This window comes from Amblyomma americanum, chromosome 9, assembly GCF_052857255.1.
Source record: "Amblyomma americanum isolate KBUSLIRL-KWMA chromosome 9, ASM5285725v1, whole genome shotgun sequence".
In the NCBI taxonomy this organism is placed as follows: Eukaryota; Metazoa; Arthropoda; class Arachnida; order Ixodida; family Ixodidae; genus Amblyomma; species Amblyomma americanum.
The window spans coordinates 24155429-24168495 of record NC_135505.1 but is presented as its reverse complement, the minus strand read 5'-3'; the positions used below and the strand labels follow the sequence as shown (position 1 = coordinate 24168495).

Sequence of the window (13067 nt, the reverse complement as noted above, 5' to 3'; positions counted from 1 at the left end):
ACTCAACGCCTGGAAATAAGTGGATCATCATTGCGACCGACCACCTGACCCGCTCCGCCGAGGCAAAAGCCCCACCCCACGGAACAGCAGCAGAAGTCGGCAAATGTTTAGTGGATTACATTCTTCTGCGACACGGCGCCCCCGAGGTGTTCATCACGGACAGAGGAACAGCATTCACGGCGGAACTAACGCAAGCCATCCTGCGTTACTGCCAAACCAGCCACCGGAGGACAAGAGCATACGATTCGAAGACCAACGGGCTGACCGAACGCCTGAACAAAACCATCGCCGATATGCTCGCCATGTATGTCGATGCCGAACACAAGACCTGGGACGCCATCCTGCCTTACATCGTCTTCGCCTACATCACTACTACAGTGCAGGAGACCGCCCAGATGACGCCTTTTAGGCTCGTTCATGGCAGGAAGGCAACGACCACGCTAGACGCCATGCTGCCCAACGTTACAGAAGAGTCCGTCGACGTCGCCGCCTACCTTCAACGCGCAGAAGAATCTCGAAGGCTTGCCCGATTACGGATCAAATACCAGCAGTGGACCGACGCCAGACGCTACAACCTACAAAGATGCAACGCGTAATACAAGCCAGGAGACCAAGTCTGGGTTTGGACGCCCATTCGCCGCCTTGGATTGAGTGCAAAGCTTTTGCGCCGCTATTTCGGCCCTTAAAAGCTTCTTCGTCGGCTAGGTGAACTAGATTATGAAGTCATCCCTGACGCAGTGACTGCATCCCAGCGACGCCGCGTACGACCAGAAGTTGTCCATGTCGTCCGTTTGAAGCCCTATGATGCACGCTAAAGGATCCTGCATTTCCACACTCTGTGTTTATTTTAGCACGATCGGTTTTATTTGTTACTAGTCGCATTATTAGTTTTTAATACATGGGTTCGATGCTTCGTTAAGAGGGCATTAATGCCGCGAATATTTGCAGTGCTTGTTCCCTCTTCAAATCTGCCGCCACGCCACTTTATCGCTTTGGTTGCGACGCTAGACGCGACTAGAGTTATCTCCATTGATCGCAGCCAGGTAGAGCTGATTCTACGTTGTTCCGGAATGTTCTTGTAACTTTGCACGCTTTATCTCGAAAGTACGCTATCAGCTTTAAATTGAGCGCGGCCGACAGTGGCGGGCATTGTGTTCGACGACCGCCGAGCACGCTTGTCGCTTCGGCGCCGCCGATTGATTCAGCCCATTGTGGGCGCAAGTCAGCCCAATAAACAGTTTTCCTTTAGAAGACCTTTTGTCCATCTTCATCGCTCCTTCGGCTGCCGTCACCACTACGTGACAGTATCATTGCAATTTCTAGTACTCATCTCTCCTTTTAGCGGTGTATTGTATGGTGCTGTGATGATATTTTGTATCATTTGGAACATTCTCCTTTGCTTTTTTAATTATTATGAATACATACCATGAGGTGCAGGCACTAAAAAACGTACCGCAAGCATTGAAAGCTATTGGCTACCGTCGCTGGCTAAATTGCTTTTTGTGGATCCTCGAGACTTTTATCTTAATAGTACCCTAACCAGAGCACTAGCGCTGTCTGCTGTGGCGCCTCCCACAGATTGTCCTGTGGGCCCCATCAACCTTGAATGTTTGGCCTATTCTCTGTCTAATCTTATACTTGGACTTTTCCTGCCATGTTCCTGCCTCCATTGCTAAAATCTCTAGCTATATTGAATTCGGAAAAGCAGTTACCAAATTTATATGCTCCCCCACTCATCTTCGTAGCCTCCAGGCCTTCAGAGTATGGAAATAAATTAATTTCCTCCTTGTCTGTAGAGCTCGTAAATTTACTGTCTCGTTTTTGTTCTCCTTCAACTCTTCAGCTCATGGTGCCACTTAGTTGCCTATTTAAACAATTCGTCCAAGACGAGCCGGAATGCCTGGCCCCAAAACGCATGCTCAGGCTTTGTGTGACGTGTACTAGGTAATGAGTCGGTAGACATGAACATTAAATTAACAGTTTGTTGCATCACACAAATAAAGCCGCTGTGGCGGCTCAGTGGATATGGTGGTTGGCTGCTGACCCTAAATACTCGGGTTCAATTCCGGCCGCAGCGGTAGAGGCCCGTGTACTGTGCGATGTCAGTCCACGCCAAAGAACCCGAGGGGGCTGAAATTATTGCGAGCTCTCTACTACAGCATCCCTCATAGCCTGAGTCGCTTTGGGATGATAAACCTGATAAAACCAAGCAAATAAAGCAAGTATCTTGCACAATGCATGTGTCTCACTGTACTGTAGTATGACATCACCACCGACCTTCACTCTCTACCTCTATGTTCCTCTCCTACCCCTTTGCGGAATAACAGGTGAAGGAACTTTTCTGTATCCGACCTCTCCACCCTTTCTGGCATTAAATATTTCTCTCTTACACGGAAGCTTACTGTACTATACTTGATCAGGCATTGAAAAGAGCTGCTCGATATTATGGTAGGTGCATAACTGTTATCCTACAACGAAGAAACAGCTGGACACTCCCTGACTCGTGCTGCTTGTGTAGACAGCAAAGGAGGTGAGGCTGCCTGTGAGTACTCAAGACAACAATTTTGCTCCATCTCACAGAATGTTGTGCGCACTTGCATGGCACGTACACTGTAGCTGCCTCTGTGTGGTTGTGGTTAATGCTACGCATTCACTTGAACAAGTTGAAAGACTAATGCCTTTCCACGAAGGGAAAAGCAAGCAAAATTGCTGGTAGCATTTTTCATTTTTATGAAGTAATATATGTGCCACGTACACCACAAAAGTGCATGCATGCATGCAGGCTTACGAAGCAAAATACGAGTATATCACTGAATGTTTTGAGGGTACGCTCTTTTTAAATTGTGCGTGTGTGGGAGGGGGGGGGGGGAGTTTTCGCTTTGCTTAATATTGTTTTTTTATTAATGGCAGAAAAGAATCCTTTGTTCTGCTCTGCGTATTTCAGTTGAAAATAAGAGATGAGCGCTCTGTGCGTTCACCTTGACAAGATTTACTCCGATATTCCGCGTTTTGCCGTTTCCTTTCTTGCGCGGGTGCATGCAAACTGGACCAAGAAGAGAGTCTGGAGAAACGCGTTGCCTAAAATGTGCACACCGGCTTACCTTGCTAAGCATGCATTTCAGCACGAAACATCGTGGAGGCCTTCCAAGCGCCCACAGATACTACGCCACTGCACCCCGCTCTCCGCTAAGGCTGATACGCAGTGATTAAATGCTTTATAACTCTTTCTGACCTGACGGTAGCTGACGCGGCGCTTAGGAAACAGTCGGTTTCCGCAGCCAGTTGCTAATGCTCAGAATGCGAGTGTTGCCCTCGGTAAGGGACGGCTGGCCTGCGCGGATTTAAGAGCCGCTTCGGGCGCCTTTCCAGGAGTGGTGGCATCACTCTAAAAATATAGCTGTGGCTGATTCGTTCCCTGTCCCGGATGAGATGGCTTTTCTCCAAGAAAAGTGCGCCTTATTACGTCTCAGTTTCTGCATTCAACTGTGGCTGGAAAGCGAATGTGCGAAGCTGTCACCGATCCTTATGGGGAGCAATGCCATAAAGGCATCATGTCGACCAAAGCTTTCAGTTGCCGCTCCCATTCGGCACGTACGCCGTTACGAATATCCTGGTTCCGTTCCTGATGTTCGCCAGTTTCTCTGCGCAACAGTGCTTACGTACACGTGTGACGCTGCTGGTGCCTCGCGGGTACGCCGTCACTTCACCTCGACTGAAAAGTTGTCTAGGCTGCGCCCTCGCTCGCACCGCCGCATCGAACTCGGTGGATCCTTTGACAATCGGGGTGCGAGTCTTTCGCACTGAGTAACCCCACTCGGTCTGTCCATAGCTGCTGCCGGACGTCCGACATGATACGCAAGAGGCCGCAGCATATTTCACTCTCTCGCACTGCCGTTCTACGCGTATGTACCGAAGCTTGCAACGCAGAGGCTCAGCGCAAGCACCCGTAGCGGCGTTCTGTTTCGTACTTGGCGACAATAGTAGCAGACGACGTTATTTATTTCTAGATCAGTTTGTTTACTTTTTTTCCATTTCACGTAATCAGATTATGTGGGTACGTAACCAGGCGCCGCCTTCATGGCACGTCACGCCTACGTCACAATTTGCACAAAATGGCGAATTTTCGAGAATAGGCCCCATAGTAAAAAGCGTTCGAAGTGACGGTAAAACGGGGAGGGTAATAGCTCCGCAGCTTTAGTACATGAGGCTCCAGCGGTTGGCGCATGCTAGCTGAAAGGTCCTTCCTGCACCGCAGATTTAGTTTATTCTAGCCAAGCTTCGTTCGCTTACGGGCATAAAAGGCTCACAGGTTTGTTTTTTTATATTGTCGGCAGTCTTCCATAAAAGCGCCAAGTATAAGATAAGTCACCTGCACAGTCACAGCTGGAATTCACCGGTTTCCTCTGCGCCTCCTATACTTTTAAAATTTTAAACCGAAAGCCAGTGCTTTCAAGTGGACAGATGTGTAAGATAAAAGGCATTAAGGACCTGAATTTCAATGCAAATAGGACTAACCGCTAAAAGGGAGGAGGACTTTTCCAAGTGGTTGACCGACAAGAGTAAGATCACGAGCCTTCTCCGGTTCATGAATGAAAACAGCTTATATGATTTCCTTTAGTTAGTATACATTAAACCCAAATTATACCTTTAAGGCAAGTGTGCGATATAAAAAAACATTCACAATCTCACCATAAGGGGAGACTGTGCATCTGCCCGCCGCTGCTTGAAGCGTTCCATATGTGTGTGAGAGAAAAGGGGACTGCAGGCATTACTGGCACGTCTGTTTGACTCCGCTCTCCCGAAAGTAATTTTCTGGTTCATATAGCCTCACAGCTGTTAGCTCTGTAAGTGCTTTTCTGTTCATTTTTTTTATGCAGCGCTTATTCGCACTGCGTCTTTGTGCTTGATGCTCTGAACTTCGAATAAGCTGCTTAAAGCCTGTCTTGTTTACACTTATATTTTTGTGCGGGTCGTCTCTGCGATAGCCACCTTACACGATATATGTCCAACCAACTAAGCCCGGAAATAGATACTTCGAAGTGGTAAGAAAGGTTAGCGCGGCCATAAATGCTTCTAAATGATAATAAATGTTTATAAATTTTCACAGATTAGCGAAGAAGCAGTTGTGCTGAAGCAACGAGGACCTATTTAAGCTTTATTCTGGTGCATAAAGTTACTTTTTGTGGAAAACAGAAGCGTCCGTGGCCATCCCGATTACGTGCCTCCTGTCTGCCTCTCTCTGCGCCCCTTGGCCTCCAAGCAGCTGGTTTTCTTACCGCCTTCTTAATGACCGCAATAAGTGAATTCACATTACCAATTAAAAGTGGTTATCTTACTTTAATGGACTGCAGTGTGCAGTCCGCCAAAATGACGCACCGACAACCTTCTTTATTAGCTTAAATTTAAATTTCGACATGGTTATGATCACTCAGACTTGGTATACATAACAGGAAGTACTTGGCTTAAATGAGTTCAACGGCCTCAACTTAAACGGATGCCATCGACGAGGTAGGAATGTACTAGAGCTTCTTTCAGATGTTCTCTGAATTCTCCGCTATCACAACTAATTACGGAGCATTAACGTTAGAATGCCGAAAAAATGTTTCTGCTTCGCACACACCCTGCGAAGAAGAGTGTGTGCGAGGCGACAGCGACAAAGAGCGTGGCGAGCACCAGGAGCGGAAGACTGACGTGTCAGAAAACCGAGGTGTAAAGTGAAGACAGCGCAGCGGAGGTCGTGTCATTCAAGCGTGGAGGTGGCAGCCGTCGGACGTTGGGTCCGTGCTGCCGTGGACCTCCATTGGATCTCCGACGCAAGCCTCCTGCGTTCATTGCAAGTGTGGAGGTGGCAGCCGATGGACTGAGGGTCCGTGCTGCCGAAAGAGTGCTTGGATAGCCTGCTTTAAGCCTCTGGCATTTCGAGCTGCCTTCGACGGGATGTGCCTACGATTCTCCTGTTGCTGCCAAGTTCTTCGGGCTTCTGACAGCAGTCCACCGGCGTGTCCCAGTGTTCCTCTCCACTCCTACCACCACCTGGCTCCCTTCTACCACTTTCTTCGACGTAACGCCAGCGACGCGCCGCACTACAAGCAGCAGCGTCCACCCTGTCTGCAAGACATCTCCGCTTCACCTGGACGCTCAGTACCTGGTGAACACTTTCCTTTATTTCTGTAGTGTTGCACGCGTGAATAATAATAATAATAATAATTGGTTTTTGGGGAAAGGAAATGGCGCAGTATCTGTCTCATATATCGTTGGACACCTGAACCGCGCCGTAAGGGAAGGGATAAGGAGGGAGTGAAAGAAGAAAGGAAGAATGAGGTGCCGTAGTGGAGGGCTCCGGAATAATTTCGACCACCTGGGGTTCTTTAACGTGCACTGACATCGCACAGTACACGCACGCGTGTCGAGTGTGTGTTTTTTCTTGTTTTCGTTTCGTGTCGGCTCTATTCATTTAAATTATAAACACGGCCTTGTATTGTTTTGTCGGATATCTTTGTTGTTTCGTTCGAACCTGCACGTGATAGCGTTCCCCTTCGGATAGTCGGGGTACACGTTACCAATTCGTGACACATGGTCAAGGCCTGTAACGCGAACACAGATGGAAAAAATACTTCTGAAAAGTAATGAAATTACACTAATAATTACTTTGGTGGAAACTTCGCAAAAGTTGTTATGTCACATCACAAGTTACTACTCTCAAAAGTAATTACGCTACGAATTACTTCCCAAACGTAATTTTCATTACTTTTAAATTACTTTCTAGTTTCGATGCATGAAAAGCTGCGCATTGGTCATAGTTCCTAAAAAAATTTCAGTTTTCTTTGTTTGCACCGCCGCTTCGCTTCAAAGTGGGCGTCGGAAATTTTGCCCCTCTTTTCAGAATAGTAGCCCAAATCCACTGAATAGCCGCTTTCCTGACGCAGGTGAGGTACGCTTAAACTCAAGATTTGTACAATTGCTTGCATCACTCTTTAATCAGAAGTTCATCATTCAAAGCGTAATACAGTCTCACCCTTTTGATTTTAAAAAAATTTATCGTAGGCATAGAACAGCCGGGTGCAAAGCTGCTTGTTCGCGCTCGTCATCCCGGAAAAAAAAAAAAAACCAGGGCGCAGTCAAGCTACCAATTTTGCTCTTCAGTTGGCTCTTTTTGGAGGCATGTTGGCGGAAATAATTTGCATGTGGCGGTGACACTGTCTCCTGTGTTGCCCTCTAGTTATATAGGGCTTCATGTCTAGCTACAGAAACTAGTTTTCCCCAAAACTCACAACCAGTTTCGTATGGTGTCAGTTGAGACTTCTTTTGAGTGCGGCGACGTGACAATATACCGGGCGTTTCGGCGAACACTTTCAAAAATTTTCAAAGATAGGCTTTTTGGGGTACATATATGGCTTTATCGGCATAGCATTACCAGTGTTGGCGGACACTAGAGCACTGCTGAATCGTCTTAAGTAGTGGGCTGATTAACAAATTTTTAACAATTAACTTTTTAACCAGTTGAGTTAGGCGCCTAGTTGCAAAAAGAGATTTGTATCTGGTTGTTAGTAATAGCCATATCAGTTTTTTGAAATTTGAAAACACGATTACCCTGGGCGCTGTGCATCCACAAAATTTGACTTTTTCGACTAATTACGCGCACTGGAAGGGTTGCTTTGAGAACCTGCTTTCGAAAGCGCATGTATTTTCGCCCGATGCAGCCATATTTTGTCGATTCACAGTGGCGAAAGTAATGACGTTTTCTAAATTCTAAAAACTGATATGGCTATAACTAACGACCGGCTACAAGTCTCTGCTTGTAACTAGGCGCCAACTCTAATAGTTAAAAAGTTAATTATTAAAAAATTAGTTAACCAGCTTACAACTTAAGACGATTCATCGGTTTCCTGGTGTCCGCCACAAAAGCTATATTTTACTCCAGAAAGCCTATTTTTGAGCTTTTGAAAGTGCTCGCTGTAACACCCGGTATTTATTAATCATCTGGAGGTAAGAATACATGCTCAAGCAATCGCAGTTAGTCTGTGGGAAGGCGGAGTACGGTATGCCACGGTCATGGAGCTCTTCTGGCGGCCCTGCGATGCGTCTGTGTGTACGATCGTACGCAGCGCTGGAAGATGCGTACCAGCCCTATGGACTCTTCATCAAGGCATTGGTGATGCCCGTACGCACATCGCTTCTGAACCACGTTCCCCGCTTCGCTGGAGTTTATGGTTTAAAGGGGGATTAACGTCCCAAAGCGACTCAGACTATGAGGGACGCCGTAGTGGAGGGCTCTGGATAAATTTAGACCACCTGGTGCTCTTTACCATGCGCTGACATCGCACAGTACACGGGCCTCTAGAATTTCGCCTCTATCGAAATTCGACCGGCGTGGCCGATACCGATCCCGCATCTTTCGGGTCAGCAGCCGAGAGCCTTAACCACTGAGCCACCGCGGTGGCTGGAGGCTGGTTTTTGCTGGCCGCACGTTTTTCTTGCTTTGTAGACGCTCAACCCCGCAAGCCCTCAAAACCCTCAACCTTGCAACCCTCAGAAATAGTTATTTCACTTATAATTATTTATTTTTATCATGAAATCACTGCCCCGAAGTAAATAATTGCATCAATAAATCAGCAGCCAAGAAATCTAACGAATTGCATTGCAAATTTCCGATAAAAGTAGTTCCATTACAATAATTTCATTCTTGCCATGTCTGAACGCGAAGGCAAGGTAACGTGTAGTTGTTAACGGTAGCAGGCTGGATTCCAAGAGAAGGGAAGCACAGCAGGGGGCGGCAGAAGGTTAGGTGTGCGGATGAGATTCGGAAGTTTGTGAAAATAGGGTGGCCGCAGCTTGAGCAGGACAGCGTTAATTGGAGAAATTTGGGAGAGCCCTTTGTAGTTCAGAGGACGTAGTCAGATTTATGACGCTGATGATGATCGCACAGCAAACGGCCGCTCTTGCGCCCTCATCAAACATGTTGGAGCCGCTGTGGCCAGATTTTAATGCCGAGATGTCGAGTCCTCTGCCGAACCCCAAACAACGAAGCCACTGTAGCAGGTCTAAAATGGGTGCAGGTGACGATGACTAAGGAAACGAAGAGTACGCAGATAATACCCAGGAATAAAATTCTCATTGCATAAGAGAAGCTTCGGTAGCTTTATGGTGCGAACGTGTTTGTCTCTGTACGCGCAGTATTATAACGTATGTTATCAATATAATCTGGTGAGAGGGGTGATACCGACGTGCGATCACCGTCTCCAGAAGCCTGACGTCCTCAGGCGTCTTGTGTATGAAACTGTCTCACACCCGCGGGACGTCGCAGCCTTGAAGCTCCGCCTGCTATTGTTCGGAAGTTGAAGAAGTCGAAGTTGAAGTTTATTCTCAGTTTCCTCATGCAAAAACTAAATCACCCCGAACAAAAGGTGCTTCCTTACACCTGACTAGGTTCACGGCCCCATACAACCTGTACACAGGGCAAACAGCGCGGTACAGATGAAATGGTTTTCTTCAATCAAAGGTACAAATTAAAAATAGAAAAATATAATAGAAGTAAGCACTCAAATAGATAAACCAATTAAAAAGGGAAGAAAAAACAATACCAGTAACAGGCACTTAAAAAGCTAAATAATTTTTGACGTGGACGACAGTGTTAATTCCAAGCACTTATAGTTCTACATTTCATTCAGAGTACGCTTGAATACACCAAGTGATGTGTGCTCTTCAAATTCGGTAACAAGATCTTTATTAACTATACCGCCACTATACCATATCCACTGCATCAGCTCGATACGGCTTGGCTTTATCACTTTTTTCTAAAATGCGTCTACGAGGTGGCTCACGAGGTGGCAGGCATTATAATTGGTCCCTTAAGCCTACCAGGAACTGGAGGATCAACTTCCTTTGGAAGAGAACCAAAGAAGCATGAAGTGATAGAGACGAAATACAAAAGAAAAAAAACAGTTTGCTTACCCACAATCGGAAAATATATCCATGAACTTCCCAGCACCGGCAGAGCTGGAATCCTGGGAACATCACTGAAAGGTTTAGCAAAGCTGCTCCTATCTCCGAGGCAATGGGCGCTCACGCTGAAGCGGGCTTTTGAGAAATGCGGGGCGACCAGTTTAGATGCCAGTGCATTCTTCCGTCCCGCTACGCTCAACAACATCCTGCCCCGCTTAGGGCGCTCAGCGCTCGTTCAACTGCCGACGCATTCTGGCAGACTAGTGCGCACGTGCACTTCGCCGGCCAAATTGATGGGGCCAAAGCGCTCTTTCTGACTGACGTGTGTCAGACGCATGCGTGACACGTCGACCTCCTCGTGCTGTTTGGCCTCTCCTCCTGGCAGCCTCTCCCTCTCGCCCTCTTCACTTCACGCCGAATGCGGTGCTGTGATACTGCCAAAGGATGCGGCCCCAGCCGCAATTGAACAGGCGCGTTTAAGTGCAGTGCATCGCTCGACAACGGTATGCTCGGTTTCCTGCGGTCTTCAGTGGTTGTTACTGTTGTAGCATTAGAGGTCCCGTTCAGGATAAAAGCCAACGTCCGTCCGTCCGTGTCAAGTAAAAGCACGTGGCAATGAAATTTGATCAAATAGCTTCAATGCAATTGCCTCCAGCCCACCGTGGCACTGCGCATCAGCTCATTGGTCGGGATATTGACATCCTCCGGGAAAGAGCAAAAATGGTCCTTACGGGGACTTGGGGCGAGCAGACGGGGTCCCACAATTAAGCTTCACTGGTGGCAGCCTTTAAAAAACCGTACCAGCTAGGGCAGTGGCGTGCCGCTTAACCGTTGCACCGCTGCGCAATGAGTGGTATGAGGACTCCCATGATCTATCATTCTGTGAATTAGAAAGACTACTTGCCCGGGAGGGATCTCTAATGATATTACTATGCACTCTTAATGATTGGCTATACTTAGTCCAAGTTTTTTTCTTTTGATAACGACATCGTCTAAAAAGTTGGACGACCGCACAGCTGTATTTAAGAGAAATGATTGCCTAGGCTTAATTGCACATGCCAGGCGTTTCACCTTAACTGTTCTCCATCTTTTCAAAATAAGTTTTTTTTTTATTTATTTAAAAAAGCGCTTCTTTCTGCATAGCATTGTCAGCGATGTAGCGGATCATAGTACAGCTAAGACGGGCTAATAATAGGCTGGTTAACTAATAATAAATACTTTTTTACCAATTACTGTTAATCTCCTTCTGATTGAGAGGTGTATACACCCCACCACAAGTAATGTCCATATCGCTTAGAATTTGAAAAACGCCGCTAGCCGCGGCTTAATAAGTTTTCACTATTTTGACAAGTTACGTGCAGTAGAGAAGTTGCCTTAAATGCAAGCTTTTCGAAAGCGCCCATATTTTGGCGCGATTTAGCCAAATTATTTTAGGCCGCAGCAGGGAGGGTGAGTGCGTTTTCGAAATCCTTAAAAGTGGTACGGATGTTAGTTGAAGTGGGCTAGATGACTCTCAATAAGTGGGAGACTAACACTAATAGTTAAATAGTTAAAAGCTCAATATTAGTTAACCACCTACTTGTTAGCACGCCTTAGCTCTATTCTGATCCGCTACACAGCTGACAACAATATGCCGAAAAAAACGCTCTTCTATCAAAAAGCTTATCGTTAAAGATTTCAAAACATCTTGGGCGGAGTATCGCAATACATTTGCTGATGTCAAATGACGCAGGCACCGAATGGCTTTTTTTCCTTTGGATTGCAGGTAACACAGCTGCGCATTTTGTAAACTCGCGCGTGACGGCTTGGAACAGGGTCAGCGCTCATGTGATTGCCAATTTCAGCTGAGCGTTCCTGTCTCCGTTTTTCTTTCTTTGTTTTGCGTTGCTGCTATTGAGCAAAAAAAAAACGCAGCTTCGTGGTTGCAGAAACTTGGTATTTAAAGCTTGTTTTTGAAATAGGACGATCTCATTTCAACATTTTCGTTGGCAGCGCGTGTGCAACGAAGCCGCATGCCCCATTCCTGGCCCAGTAAATGTGCAACAAGCGGGAAAACTTATACCGCATACAACCTGTCAGGCGATTCGCACAGAGAGCGAGTTACCGACACAAGCTCAACCTCGACGGGGGACTTCTATTTAAAATTAAATTAAAGTCCAATTCCGAGAGACTGGGGGACTGCTAGAGTGAAACCGCTTCATAAAAGGGGAGAGAAGCGATTGATCAAGAACTACCGCCCTATTTCACTCACATCGACTGCTTGTAAACTACTTGAACTCATAATTCACAATCACATATCAAACTTTCTCGACGCTAATAATTTTAGTAAGTATCAGCATGGATTCAGGAGGGATTACTCAACTTGTACAGAGCTAGTCGAAACTATATTTGATTTTGCCCCGTCAATTAACAATTTAACGCAGTATGATGTCTTGTTTATGGACTTCTCGAAAGGTTTTGATAAGGTTACTCACGAAAAGTTAATTAATGAATTGGACACAGTACTTCATGACGAACAATTAGTAAAATGGATTACAGTATACCTTTCAAACAGAGAGCAATTCGTTGTTTTTAATCATCTTTCTTCTTACAGGCTTACAGTTCCCTCTGACATCCCTCAGGGTTCTGTTTTTGGGCCTCTGTTTTTAATATATATTAATTATATTGTCGCTAACATTCCTATGAAAATTATACTTTACGCTGATGATTGTGTTATTTATGCAGGAGTAAGAAATGTCTCCAATCAACTATTACTAATAGTGAGCTGCAAACAGTGTTCGCATGATGTGAAGCATGTTAAATGTCCATTAACTTTGGAAAAACTGTACTAATGAGAATCACTCACAAAAAGAAAATCTTGCCATTCGGTTATTGTATTAACGGCATGACACAAGTAACAGAAGTAACCGAATATAAAGATCTAGGGCTCTGGGTCACTAACACTCTTAGTTGGAATAAACATATTGACTTCATAACGTGTAACGCTTTTCGTAAACTGTTTTTCTTGAGACGGCCATTGCGGTTGTCTACCCCATCTGTAGGACTACTTGATTACAGATGTAATGTTCTGCCTACCTTAGATTATGCTGCGATCATTTGGGACGCGTTCACGCAAACTAACATCA

At 46.0% G+C, this 13067-nt stretch overlaps 1 protein-coding gene across 2 annotated transcripts in view; it reads right to left on the bottom strand.

Annotated features, from left to right (window-relative positions):
* The window catches only part of LOC144103975 (putative cytochrome P450 301a1, mitochondrial), a 140776-nt gene extending 130574 nt beyond the window's left edge, over nt 1-10202 (bottom strand). For both annotated transcript variants that reach the window (XM_077636725.1, XM_077636726.1), the window contains exon 1: nt 9952-10202. In XM_077636725.1, the coding sequence (XP_077492851.1) occupies nt 9952-10147 (196 nt within the window). In that variant the 5' untranslated portion in view covers nt 10148-10202. The remainder of the gene's footprint in view (nt 1-9951) is intronic.
* Between the last annotated feature and the right edge of the window lie 2865 nt (nt 10203-13067).